Here is a 25,731-nt window from a genome sequence, read left to right as displayed (position 1 = left end):
GCTGGGCCTCGCTTTGGGGGAACTGTGGTGGGTTTTTGGGGGGCTCCTGGCTGGCGCGGGAAAGCCGCGGGGAGGGCGGTGGCGGGATGGCGGCCATGCAGCACGGCTGTGGGGAGGAGCTGGCGGGAACCAGCCTGACCGGTTCGGTGCCAGCACCCCCAGTGCCGGGGGGCTCGGGCGGCCCCGCCGCCGGCACGTGGCCTGACTGAAGGTCACCGTCCCCAGGGCCACCCGCTTGCCGGGGTGAGCCGGCTCGGTGCCCTGCTGCAAAATGTCCCTCTGCCAAAAAGCGCGGCGGTGAGCCCTCGCCGCTCCGGCACACTTTGCCGCTGGCGACTGGTTTTCAGGTGCCCCAACTGAGTTGGTGGCACTGAGCAGTTTTGGTGGCACTGAGCGGTTTCGGTGGCACAGGAGGATCCTGGTGCCGCGCGGGAGCGGCCAGCGGTCCGGAAGGGCGAGCCGTAGCTGAGCTCACCGGGAAGGTGTCCCCTGGGTGCGGTGGTGACGCACAGCCCCGGCACACAGTGCCGGCGGGTTGGGACTCGGTGTGGTGATGGCACAGGTCTCACCAGGACGCCTCGTCCTCTGGGAGCGCAGCACTTGGCTCCTGGGGCGCCTCATCCGGGGTAAGAGGGGAGCGAACCCCCAAATCTCAGGGTCTGGACGGGCAGGAGACCCAGGTGGGCTGTGCCACGATCCGGCTGGGCTCTATCCCGCCTCTGCCGATCCATAGCCGAGGATTTTTGGGAATGGGGGATGCTGGCACCCCCAGCCTGGAGGGTTCAGCCATCAGGTCAACCCCAGGGGCTCTTCTACCATGGTGGGGGTGTGAACTTCCCTGGGCACCCCCAGACCTCGGGGGGTCTCCACACCCCCTAACTGTGCCACTCTCCTCCCCCAGACCCGCCCTGTGCCCCGCTGGTGCCGGGGGATGCCGGCATGCTGGTGCCCGCCGTGCCGCAGCGCCCTGCCCTGAGCCCAGTGCCGCAGCCCAGCCGCGCCATGGAGGAGCTGGCCGGCGGGGGGGCCGAGTCCTGGGCCGAGGGGCTGCACAACACCAACAACAACGCATCCCCGGGGGGGTGGCCAGTTAACCGTGGTGGGCACCCCCTGGCACCTTTCGGTGGCCCCGGGGCTGAGCCCAGTTACCTGGGGCGGGTGGTGCTGGAGATTGTGGAGTCGGAGCGCACCTACGCCCGCGACCTGCGCAGCATCGTGGAGGTGAGCGCTGGGGCGACACCCCAGGGTGGGCTTTTGGGGGGCTGGTTGGTGGCACCGGTGCCAACCATGGCTGCCGTGCAGGGTTACCTGGGCAAGATTATCGACACGGAGGAGCCGGTGCTGCGGCCAGAGCAGGTCAGCGCGCTTTTCGGCAACATCGAGGACATCTACGAGCTCAGCAGGTGGGTGCTCCCAGTGCCGCTGGGGGTCACAGTCGCTGCTACCCTGTCCCACAGCTCCTGTCACCCTGTCCCCTCTGTCCCCCCTTAGCAATCTGCTGCAGAACCTGGAGAGCTGTGCCAGCGACCCCGTGGCCGTGGCTGTCTGCTTCGTCACACGGGTAAGGGTGGGCATGGTGGGGGGATACTGGGGAGGTGCAGGGTGACACTGGGGGGGCCACAGGGACCTTGCTGGGCTCTCACCTCACTCCCCCTTCTCGCAGAGCCAGGAATTTGCCATCTACACACAGTACTGCAACAACTACCCCAGGTGGGCAGGGGGGCACGGGTGGGCAGGGGACGGCCAGGGGACGGCCAGGGGGCTGAGCCGCTCCGTGCCCACAGCTCGGTGGCAGCGCTGGCCGAGTGCATGAGGAGCAAAGCCCAGGCGCGGTTCCTGCGTGAGTGCCAGGAGCGGCTGCGGCACGCGCTGCCCCTCGGCGCCTACCTGCTCAAGCCCGTCCAGAGGATCCTCAAGTACCACCTGCTGCTCCAGGTGAGCCGGCACACGCTGCAGGCATGTGGCACGGGCACCCAGCAAGGTACTGGCACCTGGTAGGGTCTGGGTGCCTGGCGTGGCACGGGGATGTGGCAGGGTGTGAGTTCAGGTGGCTGGTGCGGCACTGGCACCCGGCGTGGTGTGAGCTCATGGCACCATCACCCTTCCCTGGCACATCCCAGTCCCCCAGCGTGGCGCACGCCTGGCGCTGGCTGCCACATCTCCCCTGGCGCAGCCCTGACGCCGTGTCCTTTGCCGGCAGGAGATCGCCAAACATTTTGAGCGCAAGTCAGGGGATGACTACGAGGTGGTGCTGGAGGCCATCGACACCATGACCTGCGTCGCCTGGTACATCAATGACATGAAGCGCAAGCACGAGCACGCCATCCGGCAGCAGGTGGGTGGCACCGGGTGGCACTGGGTGGACACTGTGGTGGCAACAGGTGGCCTGATGCACCCACCTGTCCCCTGGGGACCCCAAACAGGAGATCCAGTCGCTGCTGCTGGGCTGGAAGGGGCCGGACCTGACCAGTTATGGGGAGCTGGTGCTGGAGGGCACCTTCCGCATGCAGCGGGTGCGCCACGAGCGCACCGTCTTCCTCTTCGACAAGACCCTCCTCATCACCAAGCGCCGCGGCGACCACTACGTCTACAAGAGCCACATCCCGGTGGGTGCTGGGGATGGGAGATCTGGGGGTGCTGGGTATGGGGACCCAGGCAGTGTGGGGATGGGGATCCGGTGGGTGCCGGGGATGGGGATCCGGTGGGTGCTGGGGACAAGGTGCTGATGGCTACTGGCTTCTCCCCGCAGTGCTCTTCGCTGATGCTGATCGAGAGCACGCGGGACTCACTTTGCTTCAGCCTGGCTCACTACAAGCACGGCAAACAGCAGCACAGCCTGCAGGTAGGGGGATAATGGGGTTAGGGGGCACCCGAGGGACCCCTCTGCCCGACCCCACCACCTTCCCTGTCCCCCATCCAGGCCAAGAGCGTGGAGGAGAAGCGCTTGTGGACCCACCACATCAAGCGGCTCATCCTGGAGAACCACCACGCCATCATCCCCCAAAAGGTGAGGGTGGGGGGACGGGCACTGTGCTGGCATGGGGGTCACCCCCACACGGCAAGGGGAGAGCGGTTGCACCCCAACTTCACCCTCCATCTCTCTCCACCCCAGGCCAAGGAAGCCATCCTGGAGATGGACTTGTTCTGTGAGTGTCACCAGCAGCTCGCGGTCCCCTCCCTGCCCTCGCCTGTCCCCTCTGTCCCCCAGCGTCACCCCCCGTGCCCGCAGACCCCCCGCGCCTGCCCCGCTGCAGCCCCGAGCACCTGAAGAAGAGCTGGTCCTCCCAGCCCTTGGGTGACAGCGCCGAGCCGCGCCAGGGCCGCCGCCAGTCTGGTGAGAGCTGCGTGTCCCCAGCGTCCCCATCACCACTGTCCCCTGGGGCAAAACCGTGGCAGGGTGGCACTGATGTCCACAGGGATGGTGGGTACCAGGTGCCAGTGCTGACAGGTGTCCCCTGTCCCCGCAGAGCCCTTCCAGCAACGGGACCGTGCCGAGACGCTGCCGGACCGGCTGCACGGGCACACGGGGCGCAGGCAGTCGGGTACAGATGGCAGGGGGGACTGGGGATGGCTGGGGATGCTGGTGGAGCTGGGGATGGGCTGGGGCACATGGGGACAATGCCATCGTCGCCTGATTTGGATGTCAACCTTTTCCCCGCAGAGCCCGCCAAGCAGATCCTGCGGCAGCTGGGCGAGCAAGGTGAGCCGGCACGGCCACTGGTGCCAGGGGGCCATGTGGAGGGGGAACAGGGGCTGGGGAGAGTGGGATTTTGGCTGCTGCCCCCACTAACCTCTATGTTTCTGTTTTCTGGCTCGCAGGGCTCAAGGTAAAACTGGGGCACAGGGGGGTTTGGGTGCCCGGTGTCCCCCAGCCCTGTCACGCAGTTTGCTGGGGGGCACATGGGGCACTGAGCCCAGCGCTCCCCCTGTGAGCAGCACGCCGGCAGCGACGGGGCTCTCCTGGAAGTGGGGGAGCCCCCCCAGCACCCCAGAGCCTGGGCAGCAGCTGAGGGGATGGTGGAGGAGGAAGAGGAGGAAGAGGAGGAGGAAGAAGAAGAGGAGGCTTTGGGCAAGGGCTGCCAGGAGGAGCAGCCCAGGGGCGTGCCAGTGGAACCCCAGGAGGAGCAGGTACCCCCTTCAGCCCCCCAAACCCCAGGGAGGGCACCCACTGCATAGTGCTACACGGGGCACCCCACATTGCTTTGGGGCACCCTGCGTCATTCCCAGGGAACCCCACATGAACTCTGGGGCACCCATATTGTTCCCAGGGCACCCTACATCACCCCTGGGGTACCCCACATCATTTTTGGGGCACCCCTCGTTGCTGCAAGACCTTTGGCTGTGGGGGGATCCTGCTGGAAGCCGCTGGGGGTCCCCCCACAGCCCGTGACCCCCACATTTTGCTCTCATGCAGAATGGGGGACACCTCCCGGCACCAGAGGGACCCAAGCGGCCGAGCAGTTGGGGGCCAGGGGGGACCTGCGAGAAGGTCAGTGCGGCCTCACTGTCCCCCCAAGCGGGTCCCGAGGGACCCAGCACCCCCCTGCAGGCTGGCAGCACCGGGGAGCACCCCGAGGGGCCGGGGGCACCCAAAACCCCGTCCCCAGCGGGGACCGTCAGGGAGAGGGAGCCAGAGCGCGCGGTGGCGGAGGATTCGCAGGGGCTGAGCAGCGAGGAGGAGGAGGAGGAGGAGGAAGATGACGGAGCTGCCGGCAGCATCCTGCCGCCCTCGGTGCTGGACCAGGCCAGCGTCATCGCCGAGCGCTTTGGGGGCAGCTTGTCCCGCCGCAGCAGCCTGGCGCTGGAGGGGCCGGGGGGGCGGCTGGCCAGCCGCAGCGGCAGCGCCCTCAGCCTGGATGGCGTCCCCCACGTCGACACCGCGGAGCCCGGGGGATCCCGCAGCTCCGTCCCCTCGCCCGAGCCGCTGGCCGGAGCCCGCCGGGAATCGCTGCTCTCCAGCCGCGACCGGCTGCTCCTCGACAAGATCAAGAACTACTACGGTCACGCCGAGCGCGGGGACGGCGGCTTCAGCGTCTGCCGCCGCGAGAGCCTCAGCTTCATCCCCAAGGGGCTGGTGCGAAGTTCCGTGTCCCGCCTCAACGGCCTCCCCTGCCCCCCCGTGAGCCCTGAGCCGCGCATCCAGCCGGCAGAGCCCACGGCGTCACCCGTGGTGTCACCAGAGGAGCCGTGCCGGGAAAACGGGGTGCAGCCCCCCGAGCCGCTGCTCATCCTGGAGGAGGATGACGTGGGGACCACGGACGTTGGGACCACGGACGAGGGGCCCCCCCCGCAGCTGCTGCTGACCCCCCCGCACCCCAGCACCAAGGTGTACCAGCTGGCGCGGCAATACAGCCTCCGCATCAAGAGCCACCGCGCCCGCACCCGCTGTGCCCTGCTGCAGCCGGACGAGGCGGGGGACCCGTGTCCCCGCACCCCTGCGCTGGCCCCACCACGAGATGGGGGGCTGGCGGTGCCTCCCTCCCCAGCTGCTCCCCACAGCCCCTCCAGCCCTGAGCCCTTTGCCTGGCCCGACGTTCGGGAGCTTCGTGCCCGTTTCGGTGCCCCCCGGCCCCCTCCGGTGAGCCGCAGCCGCTCGGCACCCGAGGGGCCATGCCGGGGGGGGCGTCCGGCCGAAAAGGAACGTGGCGGCGGCCGGAGCCGCAGCGCCGAAGCTGGAGGGGGACCCAGCACCCCCAGTCCGGCACCGGCGCGACATGGCAGCGATGGGGCGCTGTGGGTGGCGGCCGAGGCGCCCCTGGGTCCCGGGCAGCGGGTGCTGGTGCTGGAGCGGTTACCACCCCGCCCTGAGCCCCCCACTTACGTCCAGATCCGCTCGCCCACCACCCGGGAGAAGATTTGCTTGAAGGCGGTGGTGGAGCGCTGCAAAGCCTACCAGGCGTCCGAGGAATACCGGCGGCGCTGCCCCCAGCCCCCCGACACCCCCGAGCCCCCCGAGCAGCCCCCTCGCCACGGCCTCGTCAGGGACCTGCGGCAGAAATTCCAGACCCTGGACGCTGCCAGCTAGGGTGGGTGAGGAGGAGAAGGAGGAGCGTCCTGTGGACCCCCCGGGGAGGAAGCACCCCCGGACCCCCAGTCTACCCAGGAGAAGGGGCAGCACATGAAGCTCCAGCTTACCTAGAAAAAGGGGCAATGCATGGACCCCAAAACTTGCCAGGAGAAAGGGCACCCCCAGGAGAAGGGGCATCCTGGGGATTTGCAGCCTACCTGGAAAAAGGGGCACCCCATGGACCCCAAAACTTGCCAGGAGAAGAGGCACCCCATGGACCCCCAGCTCACCCAGGAGGAACGCTCTGTGGATCTCCAAACTACCTGGAAGGTGGGGCACCCCGTGGACGCCCCAACTTGCCCAGGAGAAGGGGCACCCCCAGGTGAAGGAGCACCCTGGGGACTTTCAACTTACCCAGAAAAAGGGGGCACCCCATGGTCCCCCAGGCTGCTCGGGAGAAGGGGCACCCTGTGAACCCCCAACCTACACAGGAGGGCAAGCTGGGGACCCCCAACTTGCCCAGGAGCACCCCCTGGACCCCCAGCTCACCCAGAAGGAGCACCCTGTGGACTTCCAACCTATTTGGAAAAAGGGGGAACCCCCTGGACCCCCAAGCTGCTTGGGAGAAGGAGCACCCTGGGGATCCCAAATCTGCCCAGGAAAAGGGGCACCCTGGGGCCCCCAACTTACCTGGAAGCGGGGCCCCCCCACGGCCCCCCAGCCCAATGGGGCACCCCTCGCCCCCCCGGTGCCCAGCACTGCGCCCACCTTGCTTTCACATCTTTATTAGAAAAAAACCCCAAATCGAACCAAAAGTTCCTCTCTGGTTGCCCGCGCTCCCCCTGGCCGTGGGGTGCAGGGGGGGTCCCGCGGGGCGGGTGCGGGCAAGGGGGGGTGGGACGGCGCTCTTTGGTTGGTGCCCGCGGGGGCTGGGGGTGCCCCCTCTGCACCCACACGCTGGGAGGGGGGTTATGGCTTGGGGGGACACCCACAGCAGCCCCCTAGGTGGGTGCTGGGGGGGGACATGCACGCGTGGGGGGCATGCACACCCGTGGCTGTGCGTGCGGAGGGGGGGTGCACCTGCATGCGGGACACGCGTGTGCACGTGTGCATGTGGGGGGACGCGTATGTGGGTGGGGTCACACGTGTGCATGGGGCTGCTGCACCCCCCCACGCGTGGAGGCACCCCTGGATGCACACCCCCCTCGCACACGTGTGTGCACACGGGGACATCTGTGTTCACCTCCACAGAGGCGTGTGCCTACCCTGAAGCATGGAAAAGGATGTATATATATAAATACAAATATATATATATATATATACACACGTGCACACGGGCATGGGTCCGACGTACAGAGGGTGCGCACACACCTATACCTGCCACTGTATGTACACACAGGTGTGCACCCACAATTCCGTGTGCCCACACGGCACCTGCCCCTATAGATCCAGCTGTCCCTACGGACGTGCACACGCGGGTCCCTCCGCACACGTGGCCGCGGACACCACCGGTGTGACGGGTCCCCCACCTCGGCGGGGGTTATTTCTTTTTTGGGAAGAAGCTGAACCGTTTTTCCTTGTCCTTGCGGGGCAGGAGGGGCTCCGGGGGGGCCGGGGGCGGCAGCGGGAGGCTCTGCGCCTTCCCCCACCCGCTCCGGCACTCGGTTATTGCCGCGCTCAGCCCCTGCAGCCAGGCCTGAAGCTCCTCCTGTGGGGACAGGGACGGGCTCGGGGGGCTCCCATGGTACCCCCGTCACCTTCCCGGCCACCCTGTTCCCCCTGGGTGATAACAGCTGCCCCACAACTTCCCCAGCCACCCTGTGTGCCACTGGGCACTATGGGTCATCCTGTGTCCCCACTGCGCATCTTTGGCCACCCCCTTGTCCCCTGGGTACCACCAGTGTTCCCTGGGGACCACCAGCCACCCTCTGTCCCCCTGCACATCTCTGGCCAACCCCCATGTCCCCTGGGCATCACCAGCCACCCTGCATCCCCTTGGGCAGCACTTGTCCCCTCTGTGTCCCCCTGGGCATCTCTGGCCATCTCGTGTCCCCACTGGCCACCCTGTGTCCCCCTGGGCACTGTTAGTCCCCTCTGTGTCCCCTATGAACCACCAGCCACCCTCTGACCCCTTGGGCACCACTGGCCACCCTCTGTCCTCCTGGGCACCACCCTGGGTTCCCCTGTCCCCCTCTGACCCCTGGGCATCTCCAGCACTGCTGTGTCCCGCCCTGGGCACCACTTGTCCCCTCCATCCCCTGGGCATCTCCAGCACTGCTGTGTCCCCCCTGGGCACCGCTTGTCCCCTCTGTGTCCCCCCTCTGGGCATCTCTAGCCAACCTGTGTCCCCACTGACCACCCTGTGTCCCCTGGTCACCACCAGCCACCCTCTGCCCCCTGGGCAGCACCCTAGGTTCCCATGGTCCCTCCTGTCCCCTTGGCATCTCCAGCCCTGCCATGTCGCCTCCTGGATGCCACTGTTCCCGTCATGTCCCCCCGGGGCATCTCTCACCTCATCCTTGCCATGGAAGAGCCACTCACTGCCATTGCTGAGCCTGGGGACAGAGCGCAGGTGCCACTGAGGCGCGTGCCACCCCGTGCCACGTCACCTGGTGCTGCGCTGTGACCTCACCTGAGCTTGAAGACGTGCTTCTTCTTCTTGTAGCCCAGGGCCACCTCGCACAGCGCGTCCCGCAGCCCCAGGGGCTCCTCGCCGTGGCATGGCAGCCCCAGCGCCCGGCTCTTGGCGTCCTTGAAGAAGGCGAGCTGGCCGCCGCGCAGGACGCAGTACCGCGTGCTCCAGGACCTGCCACCAACCGCAGCGGCCCCGTCACCCCCGTGCGTCCCCACACCGCTGCCGCTGCCGTCACAGCGCCTACCGGTTGGACGCCCGTTTGGTGGCCGCCTCCAGGTCGTGCTTGCGGCCCAGGTAGCCCTCGAGCTGGACGCCGCAGGAACGGGCCGGCAGCGTGGCCGGCTCCTCCGGCTCCTCCCGCGGCGGCCGTGGTGACACCAGTTCCTCATCGCCCAACGTCTGCGCCGGCTGCCGCAAAGCAACAGCCGTGTTACGCCCCGGTGTCACCGCCCGAAGCCACATCCTGGGGTCCCGTCCCTTCCCCACATGTGGATGTGTCCCCAGCTGGTGGCCTGGCGGTGGGCATGAGCAAGGGGTGGGTCACCCCCAGCGCTCCGTGACAGTGACCCCACCAGAGGCACCATAGGGGAGGTGGGGCAGCTGTCCCCTCCTCCTGCAGCCAGGGATGTCCCCAGCCCCCTGCAGCCATGTCTGCCGCACCATGCGGAGCTCCTGCCGAGAGGGACAGGAGGAGGGACACTGTCCCTGGCAGCTGGGAGGTGACCATGTCCCTGAGCAGGCAGGCAGAGAAGGATTGTGTCCCCAAGCAGGTGAAAGTGGCTGTGTTCCCAAGCAGGCAGAAATGGACTCTGTCCCCAAGGAGCCAGAAGATGCCCATGTCCCCAAGCAGGCAGTTGGACAAAGTCCCCAAGGAGCCAGAAGATGCCCATGTCCCCAGGCAGGCAGATGGGGACCCTGTCCCCAAGGAGCCAGAAGATGCCCATGTCCCCAAGCAGGCAGAGTTGGACCATGTTCCCAACGAGCCAGAAGACACCTGTGTCCCCAAGCAGGCAGAAATGATCTTGTCCCTGATTAGGTACTCGGAGGTCCTGTCCCCAGGCAGGTGAAAGTGATCTTGTCCCCAAGGAGCCAGAAGATGCTTGTGTCCCCAAGCAGGTAGAAGAGGCAGAAGGGGTTCCTGTCCCCAAGCAGGCAGAGCAGGCAGGGGTAGCAGGGTGGCAGCAAGCACAAGGTGGCAGACACGTGGGGTGACAATACCCCGAGGGTGATGATGCCCCACAGGGTGATAACGTCCCACAGGATGACGATGTCTTGCAGGATGATGATGCCCCATAGACTGATGTCTCTTGGGGTGATGATGCCTTGCAGGATGACAATCCCATAGGGAGACAATGTCCCGATGGTCACAACGCTTTGTGGGGTGACAATGCCTCATACAGTGATGATGTCTCTTGGGGTGACAATGTCCCAAGGGTGAAGATGCTTTGCAGGGTGCTGATACCCCACACAGTGACGATGCCTCGTGGGGTGATGATGCCCCAAGGGCTACATGCTGTGGGGCTGATGTGGCCACCAGCCAGGAGCACACTTGCCATATGCCCATGGGCAGCTCTGCCTGATGCCCCCTCCATGCGGGGACAGAGCTCTCCCTGCTCCTCAGACTGGGCACTTGGGGAGCCCGGTGCCACATGGCTGGGTCCACACCATGTCCCCATGGGCGTCTCCTGGGACACATGCGTCCTTGTCGACAGCAGAGGATGGTGGCAGAGATCTGCCTGCCCGGGGACAGACACTCCAGCTCTGGCTGCCACCCCAGCCTGGAGACACCCACACACCCATGGGTGCCAGCCCAGTGGTAGGGAACAGGGGCGCTCGAGCCACCCCAGGGACACGCCAGGGACACCCCGTGAGCGGGAGTGAGGGGGAAGGTGCAGCACCTGTGTGCCCGCCCGGCCTTTTTTGGGGTCATTCAGCATTTATTCAACTCAAGGCAAGGAACACGGCGGGGGGATGCGGGAGGTGTCGGCATGCGTGGTCACGGTGACGGGGGCTGCAGGACATGCGGGATGATGCTTTTTTTGTTTGTTTTTGGGTTTTTTTGCTGCTGGGGAAGGAGAAAGCTAAACTCGAGAACTGACCGGCTCTGGTCCATCGGTGGTGAGCAGAGAGGTGTCCTGTGTGCTTGTGTCCTTCTTTTCTTCCTCCTCCTCCTCAGACCTGCGGTAGGGAGGCAGCCGGCTCAGTGTCCCCAGCGGAGTGTGGCATCCCCAAAATCCCTGTCCCAGCGCCCGCAATCCCCCCAGAGATGGAAGTCCCAGCGTGGCAGGGCTCAACCTTCATCTCTGCCCTTTCCCTGCATCAATTTAATACTCTAAAAAGGCAAATTGCTAAAAATCCCCTTAATTATTTGAGAGTAGAGATGCTGGAAATGGCACCTGGGTGCCACAAGCTGCTACTGCCCAAGATGTCACCACAAGTGCCTGGGGATGGCACCAACGTATCTTACCCAGCACCAGTGTCTCTTACCCGGCCTCCAGCTCCCCGTCTAGGTCCAGGCGGTAGTCGGGACCCTCGGTGTGTGTCACCCTGTCCCCTGTCAGCCCGTCACGCAGCGACCGCCCACCCAGGAGCTCCAGCTGCCAGGGGAGCAGACAAAGGCATTAGTGGCAAGGCCACAGGGTGGGGAAACTGAGGCAGAGGTGAGTGGGGACCAGCCGTGCTCTATCCTGAGCCTTCCTCACCGTTGTCAGCTTCCTCAGGGCGGCGATGCGCTCCTCCCAAGTGGCCGAGGACTTCTCGAAAGCCTCGTGCCGCTTGAGCAGCTTCTCCACCGCATCCACCGTCTGCCCGTAGTCGGTGCTGGCCAGGTAGGGCTCCTGCGCCATCAGCCATGACTCGGCCACCGAGGCGTCCCGGGAGAACTGGCACACCTCCAGCACTGTGGGCAGGGACAGCCAGCGCTCAGGTCCCTGTCACCACCCTTCCGACCGAGCCACGGTCCCCTCCGGCACCACCGGCACACTCACGCAGCCGCAGCTGGTCCCAGCGCTGCTCCCACGTCTCCATCATGGCTTTCCTCTTCTCCATCAGCTCCACCAGCTTTGCCTTGATCTGTGAGGGGACATCGTCATGAGGTGGCCCTGGTGGCACCGTCCCTGTCCTCCTCCCCGGTCCCCAGCTGCTCTCACCTCGGGCGAGTCCTGGTGCTTGCGCTGCAGCAGCTTCTTGCCCAGTTCGATGCAGGTGCTGAAGTTCTTGCTGCGAGCGTCCACCTCGGCTCGGATGCCCTGATGGTACTTCATGAGCAGCTCCACCGAGGAGACATCCCTGGGGACAGAGAGGTGACGGCGTCAGCAGCGGCATCAGCAATGGGTCACAGCAAAGGGTTGCCTGCTGGTCTCCCCCGTACCTGGGTTTCTCCTGCGTCTCGATCTGCCGGACGGTGCTCTCCATCCATGAGAGCAGGTCCCGCGCCATGCCGAAGAAGCGATGTTTGTCGGCCGTGTCCACCAGCCGGGCCCGGCGCCCACTGCACGCCTCCAGCAGCTCCCGCAGGGCTCGCGCCACCTCCTGCTCCTGCTCCTGGATCCCGGCCGCCTTCTCCCCAGCATAGGCGGTTTGCAGCCGCGCTGCCGTCTCCCGAAACTGCTGCACCTGCCCAGAGAATGTGGAGGATGATGAGTGATGGTGGTGACAGCACCAGGCATCCCGCCGGCTCAGGGGTACTGAGCATCCCTCCAGCAGCAGGGTGAAGCTTCACCTGTGTCTCCAGCAGCTGTAGGTCCCGCTCGAAGGCGCTGTGCATGCGGTGAAAAGCCTCCACCGTGCCGGCATCTTCACCCAGGTCCTGGGGCAGCTCCTGGCGGCGGGCGGCGATGAGGGCCAGGAGCTCAGCACCGTCGTAGAAATACTTGTGGAGGTCGTAGGAGGCAGCGAGGAGCTGCATGCGGGTGTCGATGAGCTCCAGCAGGTCGGCCCAACTCTCATTCAGCCCATCCTTCCACTCGGCCATGGTGGCCGCCTCGGTGTGCCCCGCGTCAATGAGGTCCTCGATGGCCAAATTCACCCGGTCCACGCGCTCCTGCCCCACGCTGCCCGTCTCCCGCGCAAACTCACGGAATTTCTCCCGCAGGAGCTGCGGAGGGCGAGAGAAAAGTCAAATTTTCCCCCGCAAAGCCACACACCAGCACCACCGCACCCACCCCGGCACCCTCACCGTGACATGGTCCAGGTCCTGCCCCATCTCCTGGGAGGAGGCGACCACGTCGCGCTCGGCGATCCATTGCTCCAGGTCTTCCACCTCCCGCTTCAGCTGGAAGAGGTGGGACATGTTCTCCAGGCGCCGGCGCCGCTCCTCGGCCGCCTCCTTCAGCCCCGCGTAGTGCTTGTCCACCTGGCCCTGCAGCCGGATGATCTGCTCCCTGCGCGGCCCCGGCACACAGACACCCCAGTTCTCACCCAGGAAAAGGTGCGCCCGACCCGCCCGTGGTGCCAACTGGGGTTTGTTTTTTTAGGAACCACTCTGTGCTCCCTGTGTCTCTCTGTCACCACCTCCCCGATGCAGCCAGGGCGGCCAAAGCCACCAGAGCTGCAGCTGAACCACCCACCCACCCTGGTGCTGAGGGCACGGGGCTGTCCCCAGGGACAAGGGACACACGGTGGTGACACTTACCCCTCAGGGTGACCTGCGGAGAGCATTTGCTGAGCCCTCCCCGCCAGCTCCTTGATGGTTTGGCCGTAGTCCTCAATAGCCCGCTGCTGCCGCACGTGTCTCTTCAGCATCATCAAACCGCTCTCCTCGTCCTGCGCCAGGGGAGGTGCAGAGCGGAAATTAGGAAAAAATATTTCTTCCCCAAAGGGCTGTAGGGCATTGGAACAGGCTGCCCAGGGCAGTGCTGGAGTCACCAGCCCTGGAGGGCTGGACAGACGGACATGAGGTTCTCAGGGACACGGGCCAGTGCCAGGGGTGGGGGAACAGTTGCACTCAATGATCTTGAGGGTCTTTTCCAACCCAAATGGATGGCACAGCACAGGGTGCAGTGGCACGGCATGTGATGACACAACGTGGCACGGGATGGATGGTGTGTTATTGCAGGGCACGACGTGGTACAGGACGATTAACAGCACAGCATGACATAGCACAGAGCCCCCCCAAGACCCAGAGGCACCCTCCAGAGCCACCCCTCACCTTCGGCTTCTCCTCGGCTCCCATGAACAGCTCCTGCTCGCTGACCCACGCCTCGGCCTCGCCGGCATCCTGGTAATACTGCTGGGCCTCTCTGGCATCCTGCAGGCGCCGGTGCCGGGCGGCCGCCTCCTCCTGCAGCGTCTCCCACAGCCCCCGCAGCTCCCGCACTCGTGCCTCCAGCTCTGGCCTCGGCTCGGCCCCGCTCACCGCTGCCTCACCACGGCTCAGCACCTCGGCCAGGCGGGGGGCATGGCCCCCCAGCTCCTTCTGCAGCGTCTGCCGGCAGGGTGGGTGTCACAGTGGGGGTCACCCATGGGTTGGGTGGCCCCAAAGGGGCTATTTAGGGTGGTGGGTGCCAACGCTGCACCCAGACTCACCTCGTTCCTCTTGGCCAGGCGCTGCACGCTCGGGAGGTCGGTGCCGTGCTCCGTGGACCGCGCCAGGGGCAGCCGCTCCTGCACCCACATCTGCGGGGGAGAGCACCCGCTGAGCACCATGCAGCACCCATGGGTGCCCCTGGATGCTGCTATGGCAGGACACTCACAGTCTCATCCTCCAGATCCCGCCCCAGCTGGTAGATGGCCCTGGTGGTCTCCAGCTCCTTCCTCCTCCTCTCCAGCGGCTCCAGCAGGTCGAGGAAGCGCTGCCGGAGCCTCTGCTCCTGCCCAGCCGTGTCCGGCACGTCCCCCGTCGGGGGAGGTCCCGGCCACCCCAGCTCCTCCAGCTCCTTCAGCCGTGCTCGCACTTGCTCTTCCAGTCTCTGGTAGGGGAGAGCCACGTTAACCAGGGGACAGAACCAAGCTGGGGATCCCTAAGTCACCAGCCAGCACCATTTGGGGACACAACCGGCACCTCAGACCTCCCAGCCCCAAAGAAAGAGCAGTGCACCCCTATCCAAAGGAAATGGTGAGGTGCCACCACCCACCGTTAGCCTCTTCAGCAGCAGGTTGGTGGCTGTGAGGTCCTTGGCCAGCTCGGTGGCACGCAGCTCCTCCTCGGCGCGCCCCAGCCAGCTCTCCAGCTCCGCGGAGCTCTGGGCGTACAGCGCCGAGCGATGAGCCTCGAGGAGCCGCCGGCCCTTCTCCTCGGCGGCGCCGCGCAGCCCGTCCCACCGGCCCCGCAGCTCCATCAGCCGCCGCACCACCACCTCGCCGTACTGCGGCTTGCGGCCCGCCAACTCCTTCCCCTCCTGCCGGCAACAACAAAGACATCGTCGGCCACCACAGCGTGGCTCCATGCCAGCATGGGGACCTACTGACCACCCAGCAAGACTTCCAGGCAGTGGTGTTGGTACCCACCATCTCGATCTTCTCCAGCCAGCCCTGGTTGGGTTCCAGTTCAGCCATGAACGCCTGGTGCTTCTGCCACTTGCCATGGAGGCCACGACCTTCACCATAGGAGGTGTCCTGTGCTGTCAGCATCTTCTCCTCCACCCAGGCGTCGAGCTGCGGGCAAGGGGTGTCAGGGCTCGGCTTGGGGGGACACCCCAGTGCCACCAGCCGTGCTGCGTCCTTACCTCCCGGCAGCTCTGCAGGAAGGTCTGCAGCTCATGGTTGTCCTGCAGCAAGCCTGCTGCCTCCTCCGCCTTGGCTGTGACATCCCTGTGCCTGGTGAGGTGACCAGAGATGGGCAGCATCAGCTCTGCTGCCTGCGCGCTGCCTGCATGCTGCCCGCTGCCACGTCACCAGACTCACCGCTCCTGGAGAGCCTGGCACTTCTCAGTGATCTTCTCAGAGAAGATGTTCCCCTCGGCCACCAGCTTGGTGCCGCTGGCCACCACCTCAGGGACCTTCTCAGCGCTGCTCTCCAGGCTGGTGCGGAAGTCCTGGAAGCGGCGCAGGGCAGCCGCCGAGCCCTCCAGCGATGCCGGCAGCTCCAAGTGTGCCAGCGTGTACTCCTGCGGGGTCACATCGAGAGATCAGCACCTTGTTGGGTCACCCGAGACCCAGTGACTCCCACTTTGAGCACCCACCTGGTTGGCGAGGAGGATCTCCACCTGCTTGGCGTCACGGAGGAACTCCTGGAAGCCGCGGCACTGGACAAGGAAGCCGTGCCGGGCGTCCGCCATCCTGGCCAGCACAGCCCAGCCGGCCTCCACGCCGCGCAGCCGCTGCCGCAGCCCCTCATACTCCGGGTCCTGCTGCTCCCCCAACACCCGCTCCCCCGTCTCCACCAAGGCGGTGAAGGCGGCCGTGTGCTCCTCCGCGTCCCGCTGGGCAGCCTCGTGCCGCCGCAGCATCTCCTCCGCCTCAGCCAAGGAGGCCGGCACCTCATCGGTGAGCGCCACGGCTTTCTGAGCACCGAAGAGCCATGCTTGGAAGTCATCCAGGTCCTGGAGGAAGCGCCGGAGCTGCCCGGCTTCCCCCAGCGAGGCCGCCCGCTCACCCAGGGCTCCTTGCAGCTCTTCCCAGGCGGTCGCTGCCGCCACCAGCCGCTCAGTCACCTCCCCGGCCACCTCGGGTCGTTCCTGTGCCAGGAGCTCAGCCTGGGAGCGCATGGTGGCCAGGCGGTCCTCGGCAACCGCCAGCTCCCGCTCGATTCCATAGAGCTTGCGTTGGGTGGCCAGGACACCGGCCAGGTCCCGACCTAGTTCGGCGGTGGCCTCGACCGCCCGGGTTTTGCTCTGCAGCCATTGCCGGGTCTCCTCGCTCTCCAGGCGGTAGTTGAGCAGACGCAGAGCAGAACCCACCGCCCGGCGACGCTCGGCTGCCAGCTCCCTGAACCGGTCCCACCTGCAGGGCAGAGACGGGTGACACGGCCAGTGGGGACCCAGGTGTCACCCATCACCCTGGTGTCACCCAGCACCGTACCTCTGGTTCAGCTGCTCCTGGCACTGCCGGACCTGGGGGCTGCGGGGGTGCCCACTGGCCAGCAGGCCCTCGGCTGCCTGGTTGACGGCAGCAATCTGGGTAGCCACAGTGGCCATCTCCTGCTCCAGCCCATCCAACCTGTGGGGACAGCCGGGCTGAGAACGGGTGGCAACTCACAACATGGATGGCAGCACCACCACCGCCAGAGCCCCACCTGTGCTGCGCCACGTCCAGGTCCTCCAGCGCCTGCGGGACCTCCCGCTGCCCCAGCCATGTCTCCTTGGCCCCCATCCAGAGGTGACAAGCATCGCTCTCCCCAAAGACAGTGTAGAGGTCAAGGGCATCCTGCAGCTGGCGGCCCCGCCGCTCGGCCATGGCGGCCGCCTCAGCGTGCAGCTCCCGCAGGGCTGCCAGCCGGCTCTGTGCCTCGGGGCCGGCCCGCAGCTCCGGTGGGAAACCCTCGGCTTGCTGGGCCAGCGCATCCAGCTGCTCCCGAGCCGCCGCCAGCTCCTCCAGCAGCTCCTGGTGCTGCCGCAGCAGGACGCGGGTGCGGGACTCATCCTGCCCCAGCTCCTCGGCGCCTGCCCGCCGCCGAGCGTCCCGCAGCCCCTCCGCCAGCTCCTCTGCCTCCACCTGGAACTGGAAGAAACCTTGGGCCTGGCTTAAGCCGCGCCGGCGGAACGCCGCCAGCTCCTCCAGCTGCGCCCACAGCGCCCGCACCGCGGCCCCCCGCTCCCGCAGCCCCCTGGCCGCCGGGCCCCCCACGGCCGCCAGCCCCTCGCCCGCCGCCAGTGCCTGCTCCAGCCGCCCGCCCCGGCTACGCAGCTCGGCTTCGAAGGCGGCGTGGCGGCGCTGGAGCTGCAGCACGCCCGGCAGGTCCTTCCCGAAATCCAAGGCAGAGTAAAGCTGCTCCTGCTCCTTGATCCAAGCCTCCGCCTCGTCCAGCTCCCACAGGCAGGTCCAGAGGGAGCGGGACTGCTCCAGCAGGGCTCTTCTCCGGGCTGCCAGCGCCTGCAGCTCCCGCCGGCACAGCTCCAGGTGGCTCACGCGGTCACGGATGATTTTGGGGTCGCAGGGACGGTAGCCTGGCCAGGGAGCAGGGTGGGCACCCATCAGCAGGGTGGTCATGGAATCATAGAATCATTTTGGTTGGAAGAGACCCTCAGGATCATCGAGTCCAACCATAACCTCACTCTAGCACTAAACCGTGTCCCTAAGAACCTCATCTAAACACCTTTTAAGCACTTCCTCCGCCACAACTCCACCACTGTGCTGGGCAGCCTGTTCCAATGCCTGACAGCCCTTTCTGGGAAGAATTTTTTCCTAATATCCAATCTAAACCTCCCCTGGCACAACTCAAGGCTATTTCCTCTTGTCCTGTCACTTGCTACTTGAGAGAAGAGACCAGCAACCCCCTGGCTCCAGCCTCCTTTCAGGTAGTTGTAGGCAGCGATAAGGTCTCCCCTCAGCCTCCTTTTGGTCACCCATTGGGAGGGTGTCCTAGCCACCCCCCCATACACCTACCCTCGGCATCGGCGAAGCGGAGGGCGGCAGCGCTGATGGCTCGTGTCTTCTCTGCCTGCAAGGCCATGTCGCGCTCCAGCAGCCGGTGGGTCTGCAGCAGCTCCTCTGCCTCCAGAAGGTGCTTCCCGGATTCGGGTGACTCCAGCTGCACCTGTGGGACAGCCCCGGCTGTCACCCACTTCCACCCAAAAGCCACCACCAGCACCCCATCTGCCTCCCACCACCACCCTGCCTGGTGCGACCAAGGCAACCCCACCCATGGTGGCACCCGACGCTCACCTTGACCTCATCCATCCAGTCGATGCAGTGGAGCATCTCCTGAAAGAGGTGCTGCAGGACGAGGTTCATCTCCAGGCGCTGGCGCCGGGCGGCCAGAAGCTCCAGGAGCTGCTCCCAGAGCCGCAGGATGTTCTCCTTGCGCCTGGTGATGCGTTGGATGTCGTGGTAACCCTCCACCTCCAGCTCCCTGGCCACCGCCTCGATGGCTTGCACCCGCTCCTTGTAGGCGGCCGTGTCCGTCTCGATGGCCTCGTGCTTCTTCTTGGCCGCCTCCACTGCCGGCATGTCCTGGCCAAAGTTGTCCTGCAACCGGCACAAAGCTTGTGGTGAGGCTCTGGTGGAGCATCCCGGTCCCCGGGGCGGGTGTCCCCAGCCTGACCTGGGCCACCAAGCGCTGGTTCTCGCTCAGCCAGGCCTCCCGCATGGCGGCCTTGCGGTCGAAGCGCCGTGCCAGCTGCTCCAGCTTCTCCTGCCGGATCAGCTCGTTGCGCAGCGCCAGCTCCCGCTCGTGCTCCGCTTTCTCCAGCTGCTCCCAGGCCTGGGGAAAGGCAGCATCAGACAGGGGTGACATCTGTGTCTCTTCTACCCACCCACATCTTGTTCTGCTGGTGAACCCCAACGTGGTTCACCATGGGCAACCATGGGCAGGGGAGTGTGGCTGGAGGAACCCAACCTGCCCTGGGATGGACCTGACCGGCTCCAGGATGGACTCAAACTGCCTTCAGAGATGGACCCAACCTGCCCTAGGATCCATCCCAGGACAGACCAAACATGTCCCAGGAGACAGCCCAACCTGCCCTCAGGAGATGGACCAAACTTGTTCTAGAACAGACCCAGTCTGTTCTGAGATGGATGGACCCAAACTGCCCCAGGACCCATCCCATCCCAGGATGGACATGAACTGCTCTCAGGAGATGGACCCAACCTGCGCCAGGAGACAGACCTGAGTTGTTCTAGAACAGACCAAATCTGCTCCAAGATGGACTAAACTACCCCAGGATGGATCTGAACTGCCCCAGGATGGATCCAAAATGTCCCCAGGAGATGGACAAAACTTCTTCTAGAACAAACCAAAACTGCTCTTAGATGGACCTAAATTGCCCCGGGAGATGTACCTGAGCTGCCTCAGGACAATCTGGGCAACAAAACCCCTGGAGATACTGGGAGAAGAGCTGCCCTCAGGCCACTGGGTGCCACAGGTGTAGCCACATGTCCCCACAACCCACGAGGGTGCTGTGATGATGGGCCCCGTACCCGATTGATGTCGGAGACCAGACGTCCCTCATGCGGGGTGTAGACACGCTGGTTGTTGGCTCGCATCCGCGACTGGATGGTGAAGAGCAGCACCTCCAGGTTCCCCTTCTCCTGAAACCTGCCCCAAAGAGACAGACCTCAGCCCTGGGGGGCACCCATGGGTGCTCACCACCACACAGGTACAGGGACACTTACTTGGGTGGCTTCTCCACAGTGCGGTAGGTGCTGAAGGCCTGGAGCTGGTGCTGGACACCGGCCAGCGAGTTGGCGAAGCTGCGGCTGTTGAGGGAGACGATGGTCTGCTCGATCCAGGTGAGCAGGTCGGACGCCAAACCCCCGTAGCCCTCAATCATCCTCTCCGTCTCCTTGGCGTGTTCGATGACCTGCAGCGGGGCCAGCGCTGAGCACTATGTGCCGGCACCTCGCCAGGACCCTCCAGACACCCCAATGCCATCGCTTACCTTGCCCAGGCGCCTGCCCTCCACCTCCAGCACCTTCATCTTGGAGAAGTAGTGGTAGAAAGCCACCACGTAGGTGATGATGGACTTTTCATCGGGGTTCTCCGTGAACACATCTGCCCGGCGTGAACAAGAGGTGTCAGTCCTGACCTGGCCTCTGTGTCACCCCACTGGCATCAGGTCACCACGGCCTCATGAGGTCCCCCCTTGCTACCACCCAGACCCACTTCCATGGGGTGGAAACCTCCTGGTCCCTCCACAGCTCCTGAACATGTCCCAGGACGCAATGGGGAAACTGAGGCAGAAGGGTGGGCAGTGGCAGCCTCACCTTCAGGGTCGAGGAGTGGGGTGATGCCCAGGTGCCGCTCGGCCACGCTGAACGCGTGCTCCAGGTTGTGGCGGGCGTTGGATTTGGTCAGGTTTTGGAAGTCAACCAGCTCGGGCCTGGGGACAGAGAGTGTGGGATGGTGGTGACACACCTGTGGGACATCCCCCGGTGCCACCACCACCCCGGTGCCCACTGCAGTGCCACCTACCTGTGCCTGTGGATGAGGGCGTTGAAAGCCAGCCCGTCCTTCCAGCTCGCGGTGAAGTTGGTGACGTTCACGTGGGGGTACCTGCGATGGGGACAGGGTGTCGCCGTCACCCTCTGGGGACCGTGGGGACCTCGTGGGGTGCGGGTCCCACCACCTACCCTGCCGTCTTCATCTGGCACCAGAGCAGCAGCGCATCTCTGGCGGAGCGCGTCTCCCGGCCCTCCTGCGTCTCCACGATGATGTCCTGGATCTGGGGACACAGGACAGCGCGGGGTCAAGGGAGAACACCCACGGAGGAGGGAATGAGCCACGCGGTGCTGAGCTGAGGGGTGGCCCCCACCCACCTGGAAGCGGAGGATGATGGTCCAGATGAGGCCAAGGACAAGGCGGTGGTTGCCGTCCACGATGTCGTGGGACCCCATGTTCTCCAGGTGCACCCGCTGCTCCTTCAGGAACTGCAGCGCCTTGTCCACGTTCTCCAGGCAGTGGATCCGCATCCGGCCCTTGGTGGGCTTGGGCTGGAGCATGGCAGCGCTCAGCACCCTTCACTCCACGTTGGGCACCCCCACCCCTGCCCAGGGACACCCCTGCTGCCACCCAGCCCTGCTGGAGCCTCAGTCAGTGCCAAGGTCAACCACCGTGGTGAAGCACCAGAGCTGGTGGGACATGGTGTGGTGTAGTGGGACATGGCAATGGCATGACACGGTGGGGCACAGCATGGTGGGGCACAACATGGTGTGATGGGACGTGGCATGACGTGGGTCCCTGTGTACCCAGTTGGACGGAAGTCCTACCAGAAGCTCTCCTGACAGCACCTCCAGCAGCTTGATGAGCACCCGGCCATCCCGAAGGTCCATGTAGAGGTCCGAGATGCGGCAGGTGACACGAGCCAAGTGCGAGTTCACCCACTTGGTGAAGGTTTTCTTCTGCACGGCCTCTCGCTCGTCTGCAATGAGAGCAGGCACAGTGACACTGGGCGGCATGGACAAGCCGGGAAGACTGAGGGGACCCAAGACCCATCCCCGACCTGCCAGAGCTTTGATGCGGGAGCGCTCGAAGAGCCGCGCTGAGCTGTTGTCGTTGTCCAGCTCATCGTCGGAGGCGTCCCAGCGCACGTTGATGCGGCTGTACTGCTGCTGCAGCTCCAGCTGCTCGTAGTCGTTGGCCGAGGTCATGGTCCCGGCGTCCCCCGGCCGGGTGGCCGTCGGCTACCGGCGAGAGGCCCCTGGGGAAGAGCCATGGGACCGTGGGCACCGGCATCACCGCCGCAGTGGCTTCGCTGGGGATTTGCAGCTCAGTGCTGCCGATTAAGCGGCTCAGAGGGATTTAGCGTCACCCAGGTGTTGGGGGGCACCTGGCTGCTGCACGCAGGGGGGTCACCCCGCCACGGAGCCTGTGCCACACTGACTGTCCCCACCCAGGTCCTGGCTGCCCACTCTGCACCCCCAGCCATGTCCCCAGGGGTGTCCCCCCCGCCCTGGGTGTCCCCCCAACATTTGGGTGCCCTGGAGGCCGCGGGAGCAGCACACACCCACCCCGACGCCTGCGCCATGGAGGGGCTTCAGCGGCACCCGTGGCAGAAAGCGGGTGACAGCTGCTGGCAGGGGGGGGCACCCGCCCCCGGGGACATTTGAGACACAGATAGGACATGGCCGGTATCTAAAAATGCCTGTGAGCAGCTGGCGGAGGCCGGGCTGGGCAGGAGGAGGCTGCGGGGGCCCCTGAGGGGTGCGGGGAGCCAGGCTGGGGCTCCCCAAAACCAGCACCCCTGCCGGGAACCCCACCGGCACCCCCAAGCTGCCAGGGGCTGTGGGGAACCCCAGGCACCCCCAAACCCCACGTGTCCCCAGGAGCTGTGATAGCCCACGGCCACCTGCTCCCCAGGGTCCCCCCAGCAGCTGGCGGAGCTTTATCAGGGCTGGCAGGGCTGGGGTGCGCCCTGGTGCTGCACCCTAATCGCGGCCACGCAGGCAGGGCCGTGGCGGGGGAGGCGCTCGCGTGCAGGAGCGTGCCAGAGCGTGCAAGGACACCAAGGAGCGTGCAAAAGGATACATACATGAGCAAGAACACGTAGGAGTGTGCCAGAGCATGCCAGAGAGTGCATGTGTGTGTGAGCAACGATGTGCAGGAGCGTGCAAAGGGGTGCATGTGTGAGCAAGGACATGTGGGAGCGTGCTGGAGCACGCACATGTGAGCAAGGAGCACGCAAGAGTATCCCAGAGAGTGCAAGAGCATGCATGCACGAGCAAGGACATGCAGGAGTGTGTCAGAGCATGCACACGCAAGCACGGACATGCAGGAGTGTGTCAGAGCATGCAAGAGTGTGCATGCATGAGCAAGGACATGCAGGAGTGCATAATAGCACGCACGTGAGCAAGGACATGGAAGAGCATGCAGCATGCACATGCAAGCAAGGACATGTAGGAGCGTGCCAGAGTGTGCAAGAGCATGCATGCATGAGCAAGGACATGCAGGAGGAGTGTGTCAAACCACGCACATGCGAGCAAGAACATGCAGGAGTGTGCAAAGCATGTAAAAGCACACACATGCAAACAAGGACATGCAGGAGCATGCATGTGCAATCAAGGACATGCAAATCCATGCAAGTGCATGAAGAAGGCAGATGAGAGTGTGCAAGGCCACGCAAGTGTGAGCAGGAGCGTGCAGGAGCGCGGCCACAGCCCTCCATGCTCCAGCTCTGTGCTGCTGCCAGTCGGCACAGCCGGCACCAGGCTCCCCCTCCCATGCCCCAGCAAACCCCCTGGGGAAGCCCAGTTTGGGGACCCCCCCCCACCCCAACAGCACAGGAGCTGCAGCCGGTTCGCCCAGGCGACCTTGGCCCTGGCGGAGCCATCTCCACAGAACCACAACAGCAGGGCCATGGCCGCGAGCATCCGAGGAGATGGAGCTGAAGGGCCCAAGGGAGCCGCTAACGTGCATTTTGAGCCCGGGCGCTCGCCGACCCTTTAAATCTCCCTCTGCCGCACCAGAGCCTTCCAAACAGCCCCGTCTGGCAGAGCCACGCTGCCACCAGCACCTGCCACCCGGGGGGTGTCATTGCTCCCGCTCAGCGGCAGGAATGCCGGGAGAGCCGGGGTGCCAGCCCCACCACGAGCATCTTGCGGCCGGGGCCAGGGCAGCGTCGCCTTCCCCGGCCGGCGGCTCAGCGCCGTGAATCAGCACTTCCCGGTGAGGGGCTGGCACTGTGCCGCTGCCAAGGTCCCCCCGCCGGGCCTGGGGGACGTCCCCTCTGCACCCCGGCGGCGGCTGGGGCGGTGGTTTGGCTCCCGTGGCACCCTCAAGCCGCTTCCCCAGCTCAGCCCTCGCCACTGCAGCGTGCTGCCAAAACACTGACATGAGACCTCATCGAGGTCCCCCGAAACACCCCCAAGTAGCTGCCCCATCACCTCCTCCAGAAAACTGGTGGGTCCCTGGAGCACTCGTTGCCCAGCATCGCCCCAGCTCCTTCGTTTTGCCAATTAACGCTTTTATTTTGCATCCCTACCAAACCAGCAGTTGGCCACACTCCTGGTGCAGCCCCAGAGCTGTTGGGAAGGGGCAGGAGCTGGGGGGCATCCCTGCAGCCCCCCAACAGCCACCTGCCTCCCAGGCGCATGGCCAGGGCTGGGAGCAGATGGTCCCGCTCGGCATGGCACAGCACGGCATGGCACAGCTCCTCCGGCCGGCAACGTCCCGCTCTGGCCAGGGCTCCCTGGCCACACTCGCATCCAGCGGGCAAAGGTTTGGGTTTCCCCAGGGCCGGAGTCGGTGCGGATGCCAGCCATGCCGGGACTGTCCCATGTCACCTAACCCAGTGGTGACACACACACGTGCTGACACTCCACAGACATTTTTTGGCTATAAATAGGCCTCCCATGCGCACGGCGAGGGCTGAGCCCCCACTCCCTTCTTAGGAGCTGCCCCCCTTGCACCTCCTCGCCTATCCCAAAATCACCAGCCAGGGCCCTAAAACCACTCGATAGCTGCGAAATACTCTTTGGGGGTCACACCGGCACTCACAGGGGTTGCAGGGGTCTCCTTTGCTTGCCACCCCCTCAAATGCTCCTCATTGGCTTAATCCAGTGAAGCAAAGGGTGCTACAATGCCCTGACTCCTGGAACTGGAGATGTGCAAAAGCAAAAGCCGCCCTGAAACAGGAGCTGGAAAATCAGCCCTGGGTGGCCCCCGGTTTACTGGGGCGCGGGCATGAGTTTCCCTGTCCCAACACCCTCCCGTGAGCATCCTGCTGCCGCCGCACCGGGACAAGGGGGCCAAGGGCACGGCGGCCAGAAAACTCTTCCCAGTAACTCCAGTTGCTAAAAACTGGTGGTGGAAGTGGGTTCGGCGACATGCCCCACTGAGACCCACATCAGCTCCGGAGCCGGCTCACCCACCATGTCCCACTGGCACACGTTTGGCGGTGCCAGGAGTGCCCAGGACCAGTGCGGATACCACGCTCAGGGTTGCCCCCACCCGGGGAAAGTGTCCCCAGGGTGTCCCCAGAAAGTCACCGCCACTCGCCCGCCCCGTCTGTCCCGGCAGCTGTGCGTCCCCCACGGGGACAGCAGCCTCGGGGGACACGAGGTGACATCGCCCCCCCGCCGCGCAGGGAAACGGGGGTGCCGAGCCCCCCCGGAGCGGTTCCAAACTTTGCCCCGTGCTCGCAGCCCCCCGGGACCGTGCCCGGTGCCGCACCCCAAACCCGGTGTCCCCGGGGCGAGCAGCGCGCCCCGGTGCCCCCGCTTCCCCCCGGGGCGCGACGCCTCCCGGTGCCCTCCGGTCCCCTCCCCACCCCCGGAGGCGGCGCATCCCGGTCCCCGCCGGCGGCGCCCGCGGCGGCCGCGGTTCTCACCTGCACGGGGCGGCGGGCGGACGAGCGGCGGCGGGCCCGGGGCCGGAGCCGGGACCGGAGCGGGGCGGGGGGAGCGGAGCCGCCCTACACCGCGATATAAATAACATTATCTGGGCGCGCAGGGACATTCCTGCCCGGGGCCAGCGGCGCTGCCCGGCCCAGATAGCCCCGCTCCCCCCGGGAGGGCCGGGCGGAGGCGGGCGGGGACGGGCCGCCCGCCCCGCAAT

General features: G+C 65.6%; 2 protein-coding genes across 3 annotated transcripts in view; one reads left to right on the top strand and one right to left on the bottom strand.

Annotated features, from left to right (window-relative positions):
* The window catches only part of PLEKHG3 (pleckstrin homology and RhoGEF domain containing G3), a 10,114-nt gene extending 3,292 nt beyond the window's left edge, over nucleotides 1-6,822 (top strand). The window contains exons 2-17 of the mRNA XM_065066496.1: nucleotides 902-1,221; nucleotides 1,303-1,403; nucleotides 1,492-1,561; nucleotides 1,664-1,710; nucleotides 1,785-1,935; nucleotides 2,201-2,335; nucleotides 2,424-2,606; nucleotides 2,750-2,842; nucleotides 2,921-3,007; nucleotides 3,113-3,146; nucleotides 3,230-3,334; nucleotides 3,468-3,542; nucleotides 3,662-3,700; nucleotides 3,820-3,827; nucleotides 3,937-4,128; nucleotides 4,415-6,822. Coding sequence (XP_064922568.1) covers nucleotides 902-1,221; nucleotides 1,303-1,403; nucleotides 1,492-1,561; nucleotides 1,664-1,710; nucleotides 1,785-1,935; nucleotides 2,201-2,335; nucleotides 2,424-2,606; nucleotides 2,750-2,842; nucleotides 2,921-3,007; nucleotides 3,113-3,146; nucleotides 3,230-3,334; nucleotides 3,468-3,542; nucleotides 3,662-3,700; nucleotides 3,820-3,827; nucleotides 3,937-4,128; nucleotides 4,415-6,025 — 3,251 coding nt within the window. The 3' untranslated portion in view covers nucleotides 6,026-6,822. The remainder of the gene's footprint in view (nucleotides 1-901; nucleotides 1,222-1,302; nucleotides 1,404-1,491; nucleotides 1,562-1,663; nucleotides 1,711-1,784; nucleotides 1,936-2,200; nucleotides 2,336-2,423; nucleotides 2,607-2,749; nucleotides 2,843-2,920; nucleotides 3,008-3,112; nucleotides 3,147-3,229; nucleotides 3,335-3,467; nucleotides 3,543-3,661; nucleotides 3,701-3,819; nucleotides 3,828-3,936; nucleotides 4,129-4,414) is intronic.
* On the bottom strand, nucleotides 6,777-25,731 carry SPTB (spectrin beta, erythrocytic). Of its 2 annotated transcripts, XM_065066333.1 has the most exons (36): nucleotides 25,505-25,731; nucleotides 21,680-21,877; nucleotides 21,447-21,598; nucleotides 20,997-21,170; nucleotides 20,811-20,902; nucleotides 20,653-20,733; nucleotides 20,445-20,560; nucleotides 20,120-20,232; nucleotides 19,854-20,041; nucleotides 19,659-19,776; nucleotides 18,784-18,942; nucleotides 18,405-18,707; nucleotides 18,126-18,276; nucleotides 16,816-17,686; nucleotides 16,602-16,739; nucleotides 15,764-16,523; nucleotides 15,486-15,688; nucleotides 15,308-15,398; nucleotides 15,090-15,236; nucleotides 14,717-14,980; nucleotides 14,336-14,551; nucleotides 14,169-14,258; nucleotides 13,792-14,067; nucleotides 13,276-13,406; nucleotides 12,820-13,024; nucleotides 12,364-12,738; nucleotides 12,013-12,257; nucleotides 11,792-11,930; nucleotides 11,630-11,714; nucleotides 11,345-11,541; nucleotides 11,130-11,239; nucleotides 10,742-10,820; nucleotides 8,887-9,050; nucleotides 8,640-8,813; nucleotides 8,520-8,562; nucleotides 6,777-7,715 (listed from the first exon to the last, which is right to left on the bottom strand). In XM_065066333.1, exons 2-36 carry the CDS (start codon nucleotides 21,825-21,827, stop codon nucleotides 7,548-7,550), a joined length of 6,966 nt encoding a protein of 2,321 aa, XP_064922405.1. In that variant the 5' UTR covers nucleotides 21,828-21,877; nucleotides 25,505-25,731; the 3' UTR covers nucleotides 6,777-7,547. The 2 variants fall into 2 exon arrangements, with proteins under 2 accessions (XP_064922405.1, XP_064922406.1); XM_065066334.1 differs by lacking the exons at nucleotides 6,777-7,715; nucleotides 8,520-8,562; nucleotides 8,640-8,813; nucleotides 8,887-9,050 and adding an exon at nucleotides 10,559-10,653.

This window comes from Columba livia, chromosome 5, assembly GCF_036013475.1.
Source record: "Columba livia isolate bColLiv1 breed racing homer chromosome 5, bColLiv1.pat.W.v2, whole genome shotgun sequence".
NCBI lineage: Eukaryota > Metazoa > Chordata > Aves > Columbiformes > Columbidae > Columba > Columba livia.
The sequence above is the reverse complement of the archived record's forward strand: the minus strand, read 5'-3'. Positions and strand labels throughout refer to the sequence as shown.